Source organism: Gouania willdenowi, chromosome 15 (genome assembly GCF_900634775.1).
Source record: "Gouania willdenowi chromosome 15, fGouWil2.1, whole genome shotgun sequence".
Taxonomy (NCBI): Eukaryota; Metazoa; Chordata; class Actinopteri; order Blenniiformes; family Gobiesocidae; genus Gouania; species Gouania willdenowi.
In genome coordinates, this window is record NC_041058.1 from 12,009,818 (window position 1) to 12,030,204 (window position 20,387).

General features: G+C 35.9%; 3 protein-coding genes across 6 annotated transcripts; 1 reads left to right on the forward strand and 2 right to left on the reverse strand.

Annotated features, from left to right (window-relative positions):
• The first annotated feature begins 36 nt into the window (after positions 1-36).
• On the forward strand, positions 37-2,712 carry LOC114477072 (glutathione S-transferase omega-1-like). Its single transcript, XM_028469153.1, has 6 exons — positions 37-172; positions 926-1,034; positions 1,114-1,333; positions 1,400-1,501; positions 1,675-1,781; positions 2,149-2,712. Exons 1-6 carry the CDS (start codon positions 145-147, stop codon positions 2,297-2,299), a joined length of 717 nt encoding a protein of 238 aa, XP_028324954.1. The 5' UTR covers positions 37-144; the 3' UTR covers positions 2,300-2,712.
• itprip (inositol 1,4,5-trisphosphate receptor interacting protein) lies at positions 1,794-7,052 on the reverse strand. The gene is made up of 2 exons (XM_028469152.1): positions 6,893-7,052; positions 1,794-4,737 (listed from the first exon to the last, which is right to left on the reverse strand). The coding sequence occupies exon 2, from the start codon at positions 4,667-4,669 to the stop codon at positions 3,062-3,064; it is 1,608 nt and encodes a 535-aa protein (XP_028324953.1). The 5' UTR covers positions 4,670-4,737; positions 6,893-7,052; the 3' UTR covers positions 1,794-3,061.
• A 492-nt stretch (positions 7,053-7,544) lies between these two features.
• Positions 7,545-18,979, reverse strand: fas (Fas cell surface death receptor). Of its 4 annotated transcripts, XM_028469615.1 has the most exons (10): positions 18,845-18,975; positions 18,273-18,415; positions 15,526-15,660; positions 14,789-14,909; positions 14,569-14,630; positions 14,110-14,211; positions 13,968-14,026; positions 13,867-13,891; positions 13,596-13,614; positions 8,867-9,023 (listed from the first exon to the last, which is right to left on the reverse strand). In XM_028469615.1, the coding sequence occupies exons 1-10, from the start codon at positions 18,907-18,909 to the stop codon at positions 9,011-9,013; spliced, it is 744 nt and encodes a 247-aa protein (XP_028325416.1). In that variant the 5' UTR covers positions 18,910-18,975; the 3' UTR covers positions 8,867-9,010. The 4 variants fall into 4 exon arrangements, with proteins under 4 accessions (XP_028325415.1, XP_028325413.1, XP_028325414.1 ...); XM_028469612.1 differs by lacking the exon at positions 13,867-13,891 and having other exon boundaries at positions 7,546-9,023; positions 18,845-18,974; XM_028469613.1 differs by lacking the exon at positions 13,867-13,891 and having other exon boundaries at positions 7,548-9,023; positions 18,273-18,403; positions 18,845-18,979.
• Between the last annotated feature and the right edge of the window lie 1,408 nt (positions 18,980-20,387).

Below are 20,387 nucleotides of genomic sequence, written 5' to 3' on the forward strand. Positions count from 1 at the left end.
GGCTAGGGTAGAAGCCCCGCCCACTCCGGAAGCAGTTCGCAAGTTAATAGAAGTGTCTTGTTCCTACAACCCAGAGCCGTATACCTCTCTAAAGGTCCTCACTTTGTTTCACCGTAAAAACTATATTACACATTTAAAGCCAACATGTCGACTGAGAAGAGTTTTGCAAAAGGTAAGACGTTCAGCGATAATGATATTTACGTATATATCCGCTTATTGTTTGTGTCACCAACAGAATAAATGTAATTATAATACATGTTCATTACACCTCACACATTTGGTCCTTTATTGTTTAATTTCATTTCTTGATTTTTCTACAGATTTGTACAAAATTTGAATTGAATGGATAAAAAACTGAGACAAGTTTTCCTTACACTATTGATAGAATTACTTCTTTTATGACTTGGAGGAAGAACGTTGGGAGTGACTCAGCAATATGTTCATTACTTACATAAGAAGGCTTTTGTTCACCTCCACAATACGCATAAAACAAACACTTTAGGCTTTTTAAAATCGTCTATATGATTGTTGTGTAATGTGTAACTTTATTTCCTCCGGTAGAAATTAAGGTACAATTATTAAAATATAAAACATTAATTTGCATTTGCTTGTTCAAGCCAAACATCATCACTTTTATGTTATATCCTGTGTTCACTCTTAATGTAATATCACACATTTTTTTATTAAATATATGATCATAGTAATTGAATAATCTTTCACACACTTTCGGAACAAGTTCATCACATGTTGAAAATATCCCACTATTAAAAGCCTAGGGTTGGTTGCTTTTCCACTGTAGTCATTAATAATGGAGTTGATATAGTACATAACAGACTGAATTTGGCTTGTTTGACCAAGACAAAGTACGGTAAATTAATGGCAACCCTAAAATACGTAATGTTTAACTCTCATTCTGTTTTTTCAGGTAGTGCTGCCCCTGGTCCAGTGCCTGAAGGCTCCATTAGGCTTTACAGCATGAGATTCTGTCCCTTTGCTCAGAGGACCAGATTGGTGCTGAATGCCAAAGGAATAAAGTAAAATAAAAAATAAAAATGACTAAATACTTAAGCAAGTATGTGTTTGGAGTTTCAATTCCTGGGCCTGTTTTTCCAGGTATGACACCATTAACATCAACCTGAAAGACAAGCCCGACTGGTATCTTGAGAAGAATCCTTTCGGTCTAGTTCCAACTCTGGAGACACCTGCTGGTGAGGTGATATACGAGTCTACCATCACCTGTGACTACCTGGATGAGGTTTACCCTAAGAAACTACTTCCTTCCTCTCCCTATGAGAAAGCTCAACAGAAGATGCTACTGGAACATTTTTCCAAGGTTTGCTCCTCAAAACTAATCATTCAGATACTTTTTTTGTTGGTGAACTAAGTGTGTTTTCCACAGATTGTACCATACTTTTACAAGATACCAGCGGGGAAAAAGAATGGAGATGACGTCTCTGGATTGGAAGCTGAACTGAAAGAGAAGTTCAGCAACCTGAATGAGGTGGGTGGGAAAATGATCAGAGTATATCAATGTTTAAAACCCAGTTAACCTTTCATGGGACCATTACTGCACTGGTTAATTACTGGGCTAACACACAGAGAAAGACTGACTATTGAGAAGAGAAAGCATATTGCCAATGTTTTGCTAATTTAAACACAATGTTCACGTTTCAGCGCCTGCGTAAGAAGAAGAGCAAATTCTTCGGTGGTGATTGCATCACAATGATTGATTACATGATGTGGCCGTTTTTCGAGAGACTGGAGGTCTTTGACCTGGCACAGTAAGTAGTCAATTACAAGAAATAAATAGGTTTTATTCATGGGAAGACATTTGATGAGAAACTCAGTGAAAACATAATGAATGTAAGATAAATGCAGGGAATCTCACAGATACAAGAACTCATCAACATGTTCTGTATCGTCCTTCCTGTAAAACAAAGATTAGCCAATCGGGCCAAATCACATTGATTGATGATTATTTGAATGGAAATGTGCTTTAGAGACATTTCAAACGAAAAGACCCAGCAATTATTTTTGTGGCTTTGATTTTGTGGTTCACACAATACAACAAACAGTTACAGTACATTTAAAAAAAATATATATATATATATATGTTTTGCATCTGTTTGATTCCCTTTGTCTCCTCAGCTGTCTGGATGGAACTCCTGAGCTGAAAAAATGGACAGAGTCCATGATGGAAGACCCAGGAGTCAAAGCCTCCATGCTCAGTGTGGACAAATATAAGGCCTTCTTTAAGACCTACGTCGATGGGAAACCTGACTACGACTTAGACCTGTAGCAAATACGTCACTTCCTATGATGTCATTATCGTGTGGGGTTTGAGCACAGTAGTCCTCAGAAAAAAATGACAAAAATCATTGTCAATACATGTTTTACAGTATATTTCTTTTTTCTTTCTTTGCTTCTTTGAATTTGAATTTGTAGTTTTTTCTATTCTGATGCATATTTCTCCCCATCAGATCTAAGTTGTTCATTAAATGTTAAATTGCAATAGGTTTTTTTTAAGATCCAAAAATGTAATCGAGTATAAACATTTAGCTATGAAATGAAAACGGAGCACAATTAAGGAAATACTGGGTTTTTTTTTTTACAGGGAAAACTCTGTTTTGTTTTGTTATACTGAATACATGGTAAATGTATTTATTATTTTTATAGCATCAAAGTCCTAATCATTTAAAATCTTGTTTTAAACATCCAGCTATCTTCTCTTCTTACTATTTCATCACAACAGATTATAAAACCAGTAATTTAAGATTGTTCTGTGGTCATAAAAAACAAATTGCGAACCAACAAAATAAATATATATGCAATTGCATCACCATTTACTGTAATTTGGAATCTTAATAAAGGAACACTTGTGTTGGCAACCTTCTGTGAATAAGAGTATTTGGTCACAAAATTAACACTTGACAGGCATTTAATTGCTGAATTATGAATGATAGTAAAAAAGTAGGCTTTCACGTTATACACCCAAAATACTCAAAATAATCTATGATAAATATCAAAAGTTGTAAATGATGCAACTATTTGCGCTTGTCATTTACTCTAGGATGTGGCGTAAACTGCCATTGGATACGTTTGGCAAGTACTCCTGTATTAACACTGATGCATTTCTCAACATCTCCTCAAAGTGTTTGACTGTTCCATAATAAAGATCCCTCTGCAAAACCAATGACCTGAACAGGTTCATGGGCCCCGCTTTGCGAATGTTCTCAGGAAGCTGGAAGTCTTTTGGCACTTTGCTGTTCCCAATGAGCGCGTGGTTCAGTCTTTTCTCTCGAAGACTTCTGAGGACAAAGATGAGCAAATCCTTCAGTCTATGCTCCATACTCTCAAAGCTCCAAACATCAGGCCTGGTAATGAACAACAAGTGCAGCAACGCAGTCTTTAGGTGATAGTTTGTGAGTGCGCTTTTTCCCGTCAGCCCCACCTGCTTCCTGTGTAGGAAGGAAACAACCTGGAGAACGTGTAAATGACAGGCGTTTTGTGGCAGTCGTTTAGTAAAATATTTGAGCAAATTCTTCTCGTAGACGGCAAGTGAAAGAGGCCAGTGAGGGTCTGGGTAGCTGTCCGAGTCTGATGGAAAATGGGAAACAAAATAAGCATCTGTGTTCTCCAGCTGAACCACAGGGATGATGTTCATTAAAATGAATTTTCCTGAAGGAAATCTGATCTTCAGAGCACCAGCGGCATCCAGGTTGTGAAAGTTGACCTCAAAGTCGTATTTGTGAGAGATTCGCCCCCACGCTTTTGTCACCGAGATCTGAAACCACTTCATGACTCGATCTTTGGCTAAGAAATGTGTGTTCTTACAGCACAGCAATTCGTCAGGAGTGTGGCCAACTGTGAGTGAGTCATTCTTGTCATGCAACAGACAAAGCATATCGTCTCCTAGGTTAGCAGATCCACACAGACAATCCTCTTTGGTGGTCTCCTCAAATCTGGTCACCTTTATGTTCCCGCAGCCTTGCATGTAAGGACAAACGTCACTGTCGGCGCTGCACCAAAGGCGATATTGGAAAGAGTGTGGATACGGAGCCCAGAAAGGCACGATGAGGTCACACGTCAGAGGTTTGCAAACCTTCCAAGACTCGAACATGCTTCCGACTCCAATAAAGTCCCCGACTTCTAAGTCCACCTCCCTGTCACAGACGCTCCTGAGTGACTCCAGGAGATCATCAGCAAAACCCTCAACAAACTCCTTCACTCTCCAGTTTTCATGAGTAGAGCTGTACGTGCATTTATCACAGAAGTTACTCAGGGAATCCTTCTCCAGCAGCATCGTCATGGGTGTAAAGGACCCACAATTAAATAATAAGTCTTCATCCTCAACTGGTTGCATCTCTGTGTCTGCGAAATCTATCCTACACATCTCAATGGTGAAGAATATAAAAAAACACAGAGTGCTCCAGATGTACCAGCTATAACCCTGCTCCGATCCGGATTCGTCCTGCTTTGAATCTATTTCAGAAAGTTCTTTCTCCAGCTTGGCCTGCTCCATTTTCAGGAGCTCCTCATGCTCCTGCATGCGAGCTATCAGCTCCTCATCCTGCTCGGGGAGAGTGGAGTTTTCTGGAGGGAAGAGCAGGGGGTGGTTCAATATGGCGGCGGTCACCACCATGCACACTCGCGCGATGGCCCCCTGCATGTTCAGCTAGATTCTATCCAGCACTTTCCAGATGTACACAGCCATCCAAACAGCTGTGGGGTTCGATTCTGGAATAAAAACAGAATATAGGCAATTAAATACAAAAGGACAAACTGTTCTCTGGAGGAGAAAAAAAAACACTCCACCCATAAAGAGGACAAGCACATACTTTCTCTGACCTCTGAGAAGACAAACAGTACACTGAGTGACATTCTTTTCTGGTACCAGAGGTGTAAAGAGTACTGAAATATCCTTCTCAAGTAGAAGTATTAATTGATTGAGATTTTACTGAAGTACAAGTAAAAAGTAGCTCAATTAAATAGTACTCAATTAACAGTACTTGAAATTAGAGCAGGGCAAAAAATTGATTTAATCGATTAATCAAATTTGTAGATAAAAACAATTTTTATTTTGCAAATTCGCTTTAAAAAAAAAAAAAAAAAAATTAAATATTTTTTTTGAAAAACTTTTTTTCTTTCCCACCACAGTTTTTTCGGACTTTTTCGCATTCCGATGTGAGCCATCCCCCTCTTTGTTTACATTTGTTTGCACTTTGAGTAGGCTATATGTGTGCCACAGGCATGTTACATTTTTTATTCGCACTATGCTGAGATGCTAAGGGAAGAGCTTATTATTTTTTTAATTGTAATGTTATATGTTATAAAATATGTAGTTATCTGATTTCTTAATCGGAAAATTTAAGCTACTGTGAAGTTGCTGTTGCACTTTTGCTTAAACCTGGGTTAAAGCTTGAAATTGTTGAATGTTGAACTCTTTAGGACAATATATCTGATGTCTGCAGTCATTTTAAGTGCATTGAAAAAAAAAAAAATCAAAAATCAAATAGAAACTTGAATTTTTCTTTAAAAAATCAGATTTTTTTTTAGGCAAAATCTCCCAGCTCTAGTTGTAATCCATTACTTTCACCTCTGTCTGGTACCGTACTTTTTAACATGGGAGGAAGGGAGATTGACCCCGTTAGAAGAATGTCACCCCTCTCTGATAACCTACACATTGTGCCCTTGAACCTTTACTTCCTGCTGACATTTATTCAAAAACAAAACAGGGGTAAAAATGGCACTCCCTTTAAAAACTGTCCAACTCAACTTGTGCTTTTACTGGATTAATGGGAAACTACTACGACTGCACACACTGACTTATTATAGCTTCTTTCCTGAGCGTCAGTGAAAAACCATGTAATGCAATGTATAGCACAGGAAATTACATAAGTGTTAGTACAGTACCCTGTGTCCTAATGTTTCAAGCTCTAATAAAGTAATGTGCGGAACTGTAGACAATTTATAGAACAGAGTAAGAAGTCAAATGTTCTCTTCTACCAGAATCCAGCTTTTAACATGACTGTGGTAATTGTGGAGAATGTGAGGGAAACTTCCCATGACTTACTCAATGGGAGGACTTCCAAAGCCTACATGAATCCTTCCATCCAAACAAACAGAGCCAGACATCAAGCCTGAGGCATCAGTAATCAAATGAAATGTTATACATCTAAACATGAAACAACCACAGTATTATTCATCCCAAAAAATTACACAAACTCAGTTTCCCCCCTTTTTAGTGCATTGATTTGAGATCCAGTAATATAAATACAGTAAGTACATTTGCAATGTAAAAAATGTAGAAGAGTATTTCGTAATAAAAATCCTGTCAAATATTTGTTACTTTAAATTGAAGGCCTTATACACAAAATAAAAGTGATTCTACAATACTGACTAACTTTAAAAAAATATTTTAAAAATCCCTCTGATTATCATAACTGTTAAAAATAGAATGTGTAATGTTTGGTTCTAGAAGTTTTTATGTTAAAAAAAAAAAAAAAAAAGGAAAAATGATAATAAATACATACATATACTTTGTCAGTGATTATCACTGATAAAGTATATTTATTTATTTTCTAATGTAAAAACATCTATAACCAAACATCACACACTTTATTAGGCCGACTACGGAGTCCAATTTCAATTAATAAGCTTCTCTGTTGTCTAGGTAACAAATTAATTAACTGCTTATCGCGGGAATGTGCTAGCAGTAGCATACATTTTTATTACTATTATTAATATTAGCTCTAAAACATTTAGAAGCTTTAAAATATGCAAAAGAAAGCGCCTTAACATGCCTACGGATTTGGTATACATAATAGCGGTTTTGCTGCTCTAGCTAAAAGTTGAGAAACACAAGTGTAACTCTTAAATGTATCAAACCCACCTTTGCTGTGTATCTGTGTAGTTTCCTAATGATGAATCTCATCTGTGTGCTCCTCGGGTAAAAGTAAAACCTCGTGTAAACAGAGTAGAAACTGTCACTGTTCTCCTGTTTTCACATTTCCTGCAGCTCCACCCCAGGTTGACTTGGAACTGGTTTCCATGTCAACTGGTGACCCACTTCCGGCTACGTCAGAGTCTTGCAGCGTCCCGCCCCTTTTTAGGGTGAGTCACATTTCTGTAAAGTGTGCTTACAACCTCAATGTGGAAAATATTAAAAGTGCTGCAGAGCAAAATGTGGCCTCATTTTTTTCTTCCTCTTAATACAAGTAGCATTAAAAGATACTTTTATACAAAAAAGAGTGAAATTCTATAAAATAAATTTTCTCCAACATAACTTTAAAAACATAGTAAAATTGTGTGCTGTTGTTTTGGGATTCCTATTAAAAAGATATATACATTGTTAGACAAACTGTAAAGCAAGGGGCATTAGCATTTATTTATTCATTTACCATTTTATTTCAACAGTTCAAAAAAAATAAATAAATAAAATAAAAAATAGTGCACGAATCAACATGAAAACAACATTAAATTGTCTCATGAAAACTCAAACAATTTTTGTTAGAAATGGAGCAAAAACAAAGCGATGCACTATTTATACAACATATAATTAATGTCCATTGGGGAAAAAATAAAACAAAAGCAAGCACGGAGTATTTGAATGAATATTTCAGGTTTTACATAATGGCGTATTTTCAAACAACAAACCACTGTTGCATTTGTGAATAATGAAATAGGAAAATGATTCATTATTAAACCCTGTTTTGAAGGCGGTGATACAGAAAATTAAAAAAAAAAAAAAAGAACAGCATTAGATTCACAGGATCTTCTAAAAAGGTTGCTCAATATAATATAATATTTAAATTGCATTACATCAAAAGGAAAAGCAATCAATAACAGAAACACACAACCTCTGTTCAAGTATTTTATAATTAAAAAAAGGGAATTTTGTCTAATTTGAAGCTTGTCAAAAAAACAAAGAACAATAAGATGGCACTTTCAAACCTTATTGGGAGTTATTGCACAATTTTCATACATTACATAAAAAAATATCAAGCATTTACTAACAATGGGTTTCTATTACAGAAGATGTCATTAGATAAAGGAAGACAATTCACAGCATGCAAAACAACCATAATCCATCCTGAGTACAGTAAATTTACTGTAAGTCATGCACTACATAAAGATTTGATTAATTTAATAATAAAAAAAATAAAAACATAAGCAGACTTTCGCTGCTCTGCATTAGTTCAAACCGCAATTAAAAAAAAAATAGTTTAGACCAGCGGTTCTCCACTGGTCTCACCCTGGGACCCACATTTTGCGTTTTGATTAAATTGCAACCCACTTTTTTTTTCTTTTTCAGAATTCAACCAACTAAATTTAGTTTTTTAAAAAATTGCTGAAAACACATATATAATCTTTTTTAAAAAACATAAATCTACACATTTTCCTTTGCAACATGCATCTCACAACATGCCTGTCAAAGAAAAAAGTTTCTTTCAAAATAAAAGACAAGTCCTACATGACAGAGAGTATTTACTTATTTTTGACCAGCTGTCCGTGACCCAACCAGCACAGTTCCACGACCCACCAGTAGGGAATCAATGGTTTAGAATAGTCCTTTTAAGGTGTTTTTAAATAAATGTGCAAGTTATTTGATCATTAGTAATACTGAAAAAACAACCGATGACTGCAGTACCCTTTAAGTTTAACAGAATTTGTAAACATATGACGTGCTGATATAAAAAGCAGCAGACGAAATATTTTAATAATCTAATCTGATCTGGCAGAGGCAGCTTTATCCAATATATCCCTAATTCGCTCTGCTTTGTCCTTCTTTCCACCCTCTTCCAACATTCGGAGCAGCTCGGATGAAGAAGCTCTGCCGTGAATCTCCACCCATTTCTTCAGCAGCTGCAGCGTCTGCTCCTGACTGTCACCCTGATGGTCCAGTTTACACGACTCTATGGCTGCATCTGAGATGGGGCTACGTCTCGCTACGTGCACCATGACCTTCCATCCGAGCACTTCTGATATGTCAGGCAGCAGAGGCTGGATATCAATGTTTGGAACTTCTTTAAAAAAAGAAGAACAGGGCTTGAAACTGTTGAATCAATGTTTTATAAACCATATAGATAGATAGATAGATAGATAGATAGATAGATAGATAGATAGATAGATAGGTAGTAGGGCTGGGATAAACAATTATTTTTTAAACGATTAATCTCGCAATAATTTTTTCGATGCATCGATTAATCTAACGATTAATTTTTCGAGTTCGATTCGACAATCAAATATGTCCCCATTAATTTACTAAGAGTAATTTATACATGTTGTTTTCATATCTACAATGAAAAAAAAAAAAAAACATGATTTCCTTAATGCAAACTGGAAAATTAACAAATAAATATGGGGTTTTATAATGTTCATTTTTAGTTCAAAATTATAGTTACAGGTGCTGGTCATAAAATTAGAATATCATGAAGAAGTTGATTTATTTCAGTAATTCCATTCAAAAACTTGTATAATGTACGCATTCATTTCACACATATTTCAAGTGTTTATTTCTTTTAATGTTGATGATTATAACCGACAATTAATGAAAACCCCAAATAAGTAAATCAACTTTTTCATGATATTCTAATTTTATGACCAGCACTTTGTATAATAATGATGATGTAAATAATCTTAATTAGAACATGAACTGAAAATACAAGGGTCAGTCTTGGTCCCACAGTAGAGGGGAGATGACACGAAATGATAAAAACTTTAGAAATAAATCTATTCAGGAGCCACTAAATACTTTATTATTCCACTTATTTACAAAATCCAATTCTTTAAAATGTGTGTTATCACTCATTCATTCCATCATTATGCTCTATATCAGGGGTCCCCAACTGGCGGACCGGGGTCCAGGTCCGGACCCCAAGACCTTTTTATCCGGACCTCCAAACATTTTTGTTTAAAAGTACTGAAATAATAATTTAAAAAATTTTTTTTTTACCGAAAGTTATTTTTGGACAGGCGTGCGCAAGGGCAGCTATGTCTGTGTCGGGTCTTTTGGAAGAGCCGGGTTCCGGAGAGATCACAAACGTTGGCTTGTACACACATTACTATGAGATACGTGAATGAATTATGGCGTTGTCAAAAATTAGAAAAGTGGACTCTGAAAACCGCATCTTTCGAGATGAGTGGACTGAGGCGTATGCTTTCATTTTGCCTTCATCGAGTTCTACGCGACCCGTGTGTCTTATTTGTTCAGAGTCTGTTGCTGTTGTTAAAAGTGGACACATCAAGCGGCATTTCGAGACAAGACACAAAACTTTCAACGAAAATTACCTACCAGGATCACCCGCGAGGATGAGGAAAATTGGTGAGCTAAAAGGACAGTATGAGCGTTCAACACGGGTGATAGCGCAGTCCCTTACAGCACAGCAACGAGCCTACGAGTGCTCACTTCGAGTACAATGGTTCGTCAGATTCCCTTATCATCCACAACAACAACTAGAAGAGCTGAGCTACTGTCGGAGGATGTGCAGTCCCAGCTTGACAGCGCCATCCAAAGTGCCCCGTGCATTGCGTTAGCTGCTGATGAATCAACTGACGTGAGTGACAACGCTCAGCTCTTGGTGTATGTCCGATTCTATCATCAAGAGACTAAAACATTTGTAGAGGACATTTTAGGCTTCACAGCTTTGAAAACGCACACCAGGGGAGAGGACATATATTTGGCCATAAAGGAAATGCTAACACAGAGGAGAATCGATGTAAAAAATGTTGTCTCCATCACCACTGACGGGCACCGTCTATGATGGGAAAAGAAAAGGGTGCAGTCAGTCGACTGAAAGAGGACAACCCAGAGCTCTTGTCAAATCACTGCATTATCCACACGTCTGTTCTCTGCTCCACATTTTCAGAGCATCATGCAGAAGCTATGAACACCATCACCAAACTAGTTAACTTTCTCAGGGCTTCATCAGCTCACCAGCATCGTCTGCTCAGGGAGTTCTTAGCAGAAGTAGATGCTCCTGCCAATGACCTACTCTTGCACTCCAATGTCAGATGGTTGAGTAAAGGAAAAGTGCTGGCATGCTTTTGGAAGATAAGAAATGAAATTAAAGATTTCCTTGCACAACAAAAGAGTCACAAGGCTCAGATATTTGTGCACTTTTTAGAAGAGGACAGTAACATGGACACACTGGCCTTTCTGGTTGACATCACAGGACACTTAAATGACCTCAATCTGAAGCTTCAAGGAAAAGACAATTCTGTGTGTGACTTGGTGGCTGCCATCCAGTCTTTTCAGAGGAAACTGGACATTCTGAAAATGGATCTTGAGCAGGACTGTACACATTTTCCTTCACTGAAGGAGATACAGGAAAGCAATGTCACTGCTCATTCTGACTTTATCCAAAAGTTGATTGAAAACTTTAGGGCTCGTTTTGATGGCTTTACATTGGGAGATCAGCTGATGCTCTTTGTAAGGAGTCCATTTTTTGTTAAGAATGTTACCTCTTTCTCAAAGGAGGCAATACATGTGTACAAATGAGCTAATGCACAGGCCCTTCAAATGGAGCTATGAGATTTACAGGCTGATGTAGTGTTAAGAGAGCAATGTGAATCCTCTGACCCTGTCACATTTTGGCTGCAGACTGTGCCAAAGACAAAGTTTCCTGTACTTAACAAAGTGGCAGTGTACACATTAACAATGTTTGGCTCTACCTATAGCTGTGAGTCAGCCTTCTCTACGCTAAACATCATTAAGAATAAGTACCGCTCACAACTGACCAATGACCATGTGCATGCATGTCTGAGAATTGTTTTGACTCCATTCCTACCCAGCTTTAAGAGATTGGCTGCCAGTGTCCATGCAAATTTCTCACACTAAGCCAAGTTCACAAACTTGCTTGTTTACAAAAACGTTTACTTGTTTTTTGTTGCACTAATAGAAGTATTGTTTTAAATTTTTATATATAATGTATTATGTGGTGCAACATTTGTTTCCTATTTGCACTTTTGAAATGCAATGTTTGCAAGTGTATGTGCATTAGCAGCTGTTTACAACACTGAATGTATTTTTTCTGAGTGGTTATGAAGGTAATAATTTGCACCTATTGTATTAAGACATTCAGTATTTATTTTTATGCTTCCTGTTGCTGTTATTGATTTTGAAAGGTTTGATTTGTACTAAAAGGAAATAATATACTTGAATGAATTTCAACAAAATCAGTTGAATAAATTTAAAGATAAAGATAGTTTTACTGTCAACTTGTTGACATGGTTACAATTTAATAAAAGGACAGAAAACTGAATTATTGTTGGGTGTTTTTGGATGTCCGGACCCTCGTCTACTGGGCTGATCGCGTTAGTGGACCTTTTGCCAATTTAGTTGGGGACCCCTGCTCTATATTAAAGTTTGGGAACCACAGGTGTAGAGCAACTTCTCACCCTGACTCTCACCCTGAGAGCAAAGCTTTTTTTGGTCAAATTTTAATGGTGAGAGCCATTTGATGTTATGCACATCGTAAGGAGAACGTGTTTTTTTTTACGCTTGGCTTGGTGTGCGTGTGTGTGCTGCTGCAGCTCGGAGGAGCCACTCGCGTTAGTTATTCTCCGGCACCGCCATCTTTGTTTTGGTCAGGCAACGCATCGGCGCGCATATTTTTCGTAAACTTATTTTTTTTGTCGACGTCAGCGATTACGTCGACACGTTGTACTGGCCCTAATAGATAGATAGATAGATAAATCGATAGTTCCTTAATAATCTAATAGAAACACTGTAAATCTTTAGTTTGAAAGGATGAATACTTTTTGATATATGGCCAATTTAGTGAGGGGGGTGTGAGTCCTTATTTTTCTTCCATTTTCAGCTTCCAATATCTCAGGAACTACACCACATAGGAAACTGAAATTTGATATATTAATAGAGCTCCACCTACTCTCTCAAAATATACAAAAATATCTGCTATACATCCTATCTGGTGAACATGCCAGCCTATCAAATTTGGAAAAAACTTTGTCGGGGTTTTGGGCTCCAACATGTTTGGGCCTTCACTAAATAATTTTGGATATGTCTCAGCTCACTGTAATTTTATCAGCTTTGAGCTATGTACATAGACTGTTCAAATCACTAATGATTAGTCAGACATATGTATTGGTTCTTTGGTGACAATCTCTTGAAATCTGAAAAAAAAAAATCATTTTTCTTTACTAGTATTTTCATTGGCCCATAACTGCATGATAGAATGTAAGAAAAACTTCTCATCTCTGTTTTAGTTTATAGTATAAACGTTTCTTGGGATAGAAAACTAATAAACATGTTCAACAAATGCTAAGACACAGAGGCAAGGGACAATGAAATCATGTAAAGGATTTTCAATATTGCCGAGTGGTGAAATAGCCCTAAAGTTGGGGTTAAAAAAAATATATATATATATATTGAGAAGTTGCATAAGGAAAAATTGTTTTACATCCCAACTGAATAGGCCATATCTAAAGAAAAGCATTCATCCCATGAAAACTAAAAATGTACAGTGTGCCTAGTGAATAATCACGCAAAACAAGTGGTAAAAATTTCAGATCTTTTTTTAGACTGAATAGATAGATAGATAGATAGATAGATAGATTAGATTAGATTAGATTACCTGGAAGAATCGGCAATTCCTGTGAAGCCAAAGTATAAAATATGTTACTGTAAAACTGACAGTGCAAAGTGAATGAGCTGCTGTTTGAACAAACATGAACACAACACTGACGCTAAAACAACTAACAACTATGTTACGTTGAGGTTTTTCAGGATTTATATTTTTTAAATCTCCTGACATGTTGACCTTGTCTGAATAAACAAAACCTCAACCTAACATACTAGTATTCAAAAAGAAGACAACATCAATCTCGCTGTAACTAACAACTAACCTGCTAATCCATCATACGGGGTCAGCTTTGTCAGGAGAAAGAAGAATTATGCCTAGCTATGTCGAGTGTGCATTGTAAAGTAGATTGTTATGATAACTTACAATATCTCGACTGTCCTCAGCCCCATTTGTCTGGACTGTTGTTGTCTGTTTGCCTCTCCCTGGTGATCAAACAAGGAATAAAAACATTTGATTCTCTAAGCTTTGCTGCTGGACAGAAACCACACACAGTTCAGGTACTCACCTCGTCTGATTATTCCTTTCTTCCACAAAAAAAAAATAATAATCGGAACAACTATCCCAATTATGAGTAGACTAACAACGATCCTAATGATCACACCCTTTTCTGTAATAGAAGTCAAGGAGAATTATTTTATTCACAACAAAAATGGTCTCAGCTGGGCAATATTGGACAAAATTATTATTCTTAAAGACATTTCAGGGTCAAAATGACTGGTGCAAAATGCCACGTGGGCCCTTATATTAGAGCCAGCTAATAGATTATAATTGAGATTTCACTAAAACCAGCAGAACTTTTACCTTCAAATACTTGCAATGTAATTCTGACCAGTCATAATATCTGAAGATATGATCTTAGCAGAGCTTAAATGAGATTTTACTCAATGAGCACTATTTGCTGACTTTTATGCCTTAAAAACACGATATCTGTAAAATGTGATTAAAGTAAATATATTAATTGTACCTTCATTGCAGACAGTGTCTTTCTCATCTGCACAGGCTTCTTTAATGCCACCCACACCACATCTTCAATCCAAAAAGGAAACATTAGCAAATACAAACCAGCTTTAATTGATGAAGAGTGAGAATCCATCAATTAAAAAAAGGCATTATAAACACCTGAGAAAGTCAATTCAGTTTTTAAGACCCTGTAAAACAAATGTGTATTTGTATATGACACTTACGTGGTACAGGGATCACAGACCTTACACGATCCAGCAGAGAAGCTTGTACAGTAATGGTCAGTCTTACATTGACACCTTGTGTTCCTGTTAACGGCACAGGCTGTGGCCACCTCTAAATTAGCTGAAATGATAAACAGATGCAAAATTTCATAACAAACATTTGTTTGAGCTGTGGTATTCAAATGTCTGAATTTGTATCTATTTTTATCAGAGCAATCCAAATTTTCATGTGGCTAATTCCTGACACATTACAGAATAATCATAGCTAATCTCATTAATATAAATAGAAGTCATCAGATATAGATATATAATAAATTGCTGAATGAATGAAAGTAATTGTAAACATTTAGCGGAATGACCTAAAAACACATTTACTAAAAGTTAGAAAGTTTAAAGCATGTTAAATTTGGTGCCAAACACTTAATGTGTGCATATAACGATTATTATTTTGTTTGTGAAGTTGAATATTGTACACAAATTTTAAAATTCTAATAATAATTTACTTATTTTACTGTTTATTGTATTTCATGCAGAAAAAAAGCAAAAAAATAAATACTTTTTTCCCCCTAACTAGAGTTGTATTTTATTTTGGAAAATAAATTAACTTAATTGTTGTTATTTTTTGTTTTTTTAACTCTCTAGAATCAGATGGTGACACGTGGTGATTTTTACACCTTACACAGTTTTTCTGTTTGTAAAAAGAAGCAGCAGCGATGACGACATGCTATCATATTTACCATTTTGGTGAGAGCAAGAGGTGCAGGGCAAACATGTCTCCTGGTTGTTGGGGTGACTATTATAAGTGCCTTCCACGCACTGTTCACATTTTCGATCATCTGGACTAACCGTGCAGTGCTTCGTGAGGTACTGGCCTACAGGAGGAAGTGGGAAAGAAAAATAATGAACATTAGATAAAAAGTGATTAAACAACCTACAGAGAAGTCAATTTAATCTTCTTCTTTTCTTTTTATCAATAGGCTGGTGTAATTGGTGTTTGCATAGACACCAATAACAACTGGTGCAACAACGGTGAGCTAGTCTCCTGATGTACAACTACTGACTATAAAATGCAGACATTGTTCTACCTGATCTGTTGTAACTTTTAGCAGTCTATAAAACGCCACACGTTTTTCACGGTCTGACCAATTAGTACAGCCAAAAACACGGCAATAGTTCACCATCTCCTCTCAAAATTCGGGATTTGCTCGTTTGTGTGCTGTTTGTAATCTGGCTGCTTATCTCCAAAATGGCGATTTCCGGGTTGATGACGTGCCGTGAAAACCCTCTATAGGAGTGCCCGCTGCCCACACAACAGGAAGTAAGCATGGCGGAGGATAGCAGCGAACAAAGTGCGACTCACTTGGATCTTGATGAAAACAGCCCCGACGTTGAGATTGTGCAAGCCCCTGCAGCTTTTAAGTCAGACGTATGGAAGCATTTTGACGCTAAAGGAGAGAGGGTTGTGGACGGATAATGGACCATGTGCAAGCACTGCCACGCTACAGTATATATTTTGATCTTTCTGAAGAAAAACTTGACCATGAGACATCTACCCTGCAAGACTGAGCACTACCGCAGGTCATTTATTCCATCTGCAGTCAGACAGCATCACCGCTAAATAATTATCGATCTCATTAATGCTGCTCACTTTGTGTGTTTCTGTGTGATCTGTCTTTCCACAAGTGAAAGTGTACATAGTGCCTATGCCTTGTATTATGAATACATGAAATTGTATTTTTTCCTATTGGAACAAAAAAAAAAATCTTAGTACATTCCAAAATTTCAATATATTCATGCTTCTTAAATTCAGATTCACTGCACGCAATTCAATTTCACTACATGGAGACGCACTTCTGGTCGGCAAGGTTGAGCAATCAATCGCTGATTCATAGAACTCCTGTTTACATCTGCAAAAACTCCTTTACAGCCCCGTGAGGGTGTTGTCTTTATATATATACTGTATAAATATATATTTTCAGTGTCGTGATTTTGAATTGCCTGCCATGAATCTGAATTTGAGAAGCAGAAAAATATTGAATTTTTTTTTTTTTTTTTTTTTCAACAGGAAAAATTACAATTTCATGTTACTAATTCAGTTTCAAAACAGTAAATTCAATTTCAAGTTCTCACTTTCAAATACAATACCAACTATTCAAATTCAGTTTCTAGCGGCACAAATCTCAGCCCATACAGTCCAATAAAATCCGATATTAGTTTTCTGGCTGATATCGAACCGATATCTGATATCAGTATCAGATCGGGACACCACTAACTAAAAGTAGGCTTTACCTGTATTTTCTATGTGACCAACAAATAGGTTGATGGGGTCTACATTAGGGCTGTGCGATTTTGCCTAAAAAAATTTGAGTTTCAATTTGATTTTTGATCTTTTTTCGATGCACTTAAAAATGTCTGCAGACATCAGATATATTGTCAAAAGTGCAACTTTATTGCTGTGATTGTCCTCAAGAGTTAAAATGCATAGAACAATCCCAAAATAAAAAGTAAATGAGAATCTGTCATTCAACAATTTCAAGCTTTAACCGAGGTTTAAAAAGTGCAACAGCTTAAATTTTCTGATTAAGAAATCAGATAACTACATATTTCACAACATATAACATTACAATTAAAAATATTAATAAACTCTTCCCTTAGCATCTCATCATAGTGCGAATAAAAAATGAAACATGCCTGTGGCACACATATAGTCTACTCATAGGGTAAACAAATGTAAATAAAGAGGGGGCTGGCTCACGGTAACCCACAAGAATGGAACGCAAAAAGTCCAAAAAAACTGTGGTGGTGAAAAAATAAATAAATAAATACATTTTAAAAAATTTAAAAAAAAAAAAAAAATTTTAAATAGAATTTGCAAAATAAAAATCGTTATCTACAAATTGGATAAATCGATTAAATCGATTTTTTCAGAATCAACTTTATTGGCCATGTAATGTATGTTATACACACGGGGAATTGGACTTGGTGAACTGTGCTCTCTCTAATAATGTAAACATTAAATAATAACAATCAACTAGAAAAAATATAAACATAAATATAAACAGTAGTTAGACTAATATGTGCAGAACTAAAAAAAATAATATAACAAGATAATAATAATAATAATAATAATAATAATAATAATAATAATAATAATAGTGCAGTAGTGCAGTGATGAGTAGTACAGGTGAACATTTAAATTAAATAGTATGTACATGAACATTCTCAGTGACAGATTGATCCAGGGTCATGTTTATACATATATGTTACATATATATTGGTATTGGTTAATATTAGAAATTTAGTGTTGGACAATAACGGAATATCGGATATTGACAACAACAAAAAGCTAATATCGAACATCCCTAATCATGGTTGAAATACTAACGTGTCACAATATGCATAATTATTCTGAACTATGAGCACATTTGGTGAAAATGAAGCAACAAGTTGTGCTTTGAGATGCATGAATGGTGCTCAGACCTACCAGCAGCACACAGGCAGCAGGTTCTGCCTTCATGATCGTAGGAACCATGAGGACACGTCTCTCTCCTCCGTCGGGCTGATTCTGGATTTGGGCCACGGCGGAATTTACCGACTGACACCGAGCCGTGAGCTCTGGGAAAAAGCCAGAAAACGAAAGTGAAAGTAAGGACTTATTAGTTTCGAAAATACATTTTAAAAGGCTTTATTTAAATAAACGACTCAAAATTTCAGATAATCCGTATCCCAAACCATATTTTTCACCAGCTTTAACGTTACCAATCATATTCCTAACACAGGTGTGTCGGTACATTCCGTTACCTATCGATTTGCTTCCCCCGCCTAACTAATAAATACCCAAACGACCGACTTTATCCACAACATAGCTTCACCACAACGTTACAAACCAACCCTGACGGTATTCAAATAGTGAAATGTGCTGTTAAATTACCAGTTAAAGAAGAAATGAACTATTTTCTGAAAGAAAAAGAAAAACAATCTATTTTCGACAGCGCTTTCTCAGCTCACCAATCGAGCCATATTGTTATTGTTTAAGTTAAATAATAGTTTACTTACTGTGAGACTTGGAGGAAAATCACAAAAAGTATGATAAACCGGAAAAGTAACGTGTAGTTCTTCATCGTTGAATTTCAAAAGTACATTACATTACATTACATTGCATTACATTACAGTCACCGCCCTTCAAACACAGCTGCGCATGCGCAGTGCAGTCTATATATCAATAAACATGTCACGACATGTTTACGACATGAAACATATAGTGACATTAATATGACTGTGAAATTAATCACTAAGTTAACACCTTTAGCTAAGAATTAGGACGCTTTGTTGCATAAAATGTAGGAGGGAGAAAAAAAAATGTTTATTTTATGAATTAAAGACGCAGTACTTAGTTTTTACCAGTAGAAGGCTGTGTTACTCTCTGGCTTTTTGTCTATCACTCTTTTATGATCATTTTCCTGAGTTTATGACTCAATAAGTGTTAGATTAAAGACTGTATTACATCCATTTATTCATATTATTTAATATTATTGCATTAAACCAAAGTCATTAAAATGAGTATATAGGGGAAAAACTATGATATGATTCTTGTACATTTCTTGTACATTTAATCCCGATTATTCATAAATAATATTTATTGAATATTTAATCCTTAGTCTTGGTCTCTGTGTTTACTTTTTTAATCAAGTATGTATCCTTTGTTAGTGTTTTCTTTTCACATTATAAATATATTCGTTATAATTATAGTTATCATTTCTATTTAAACTGTAACAAAAGTTATTTCCCCATGGGATTAATAAAGTATTGCTAATTCTAATTTACAAGTCATTATGTATTATCACTCTAACCAAGTCTTCTATATAGTATAGTGGTTCGTAAAATCACACAATCACAAATGATCATTATGAAATGTAATACAGATGTGAGTTTTGAAATATATTAAAGAAAAACTAAATAAAATAAAAAATAAACATAAAAAAAGAACAGTTCTGATTTCTTGGAGTATTTGATATTAATTTATTAAGAGGTCCTTTTGGGTGTTTGTGCCTTTATGTTGTACAGCCATTTAAAGTGGACGAAGGCCTGGTGTAACATAAAGAAAAATAAATTAAAAAAAACCTGAAGGAAAAAGTTACTGTCCTTCATTCTGATTTACCTTAACAAAATCAAGTCACCATAAAAATTAAAAAAAAACTGACAACCACCAGAGAGCTGCAGCTGCTACATTTCTGCTTTGCTCAGCAGCATTATTATTATTATTATTATTATTATCATCCATGGCCAATGTGTTCCAGTTCCCATTGCCCCCGGGTCGTATGCAGAGTAAAAGCTCTACAATGATGGAGAACAGGGGAAGATGGGGTGGAATAAGACAATGTTTATGTTTGGAGGAAACTGCTGCAGTTGTAAAGCCTCCCTGGGGGATACAGTATATGCAGAAGATGGGGGAAAGGAAATAATTTCAGCTGATAATTAGCAATTCTATGTAAGTTTTTTTTTTATTTTTAGTTTTATTTTTATCCAACAAATTATTGTCACAAAGTTGTGTCTATTTTAGCAGCTGGGTTTGTTCACTTAGAACAACAAGCATCGCATC

Coding starts and splice junctions, on each gene's coding strand:
- LOC114477072 (XM_028469153.1), top strand. CDS start 145: ATGTCGACTGAGAAGAGTTTTGCAAAAG. Junction 1,035..1,113: donor CTGAATGCCAAAGGAATAAA/GTAAAATAAAAA, acceptor CTGTTTTTCCAG/GTATGACACCATTAACATCA. Junction 1,782..2,148: donor GAGGTCTTTGACCTGGCACA/GTAAGTAGTCAA, acceptor TTGTCTCCTCAG/CTGTCTGGATGGAACTCCTG.
- itprip (XM_028469152.1), bottom strand. CDS start 4,669: ATGCAGGGGGCCATCGCGCGAGTGTGCATGGTGGTGACCGCCGCCATA.
- fas (XM_028469612.1), bottom strand. CDS start 18,909: ATGAAGAACTACACGTTACTTTTCCGGTTTATCATACTTTTTGTGATT. Junction 14,631..14,788: donor GTCTGTGATCCCTGTACCAC/GTAAGTGTCATA, acceptor TTTGGATTGAAG/ATGTGGTGTGGGTGGCATTA. Junction 14,027..14,109: donor GAAAGGAATAATCAGACGAG/GTGAGTACCTGA, acceptor TTTGATCACCAG/GGAGAGGCAAACAGACAACA.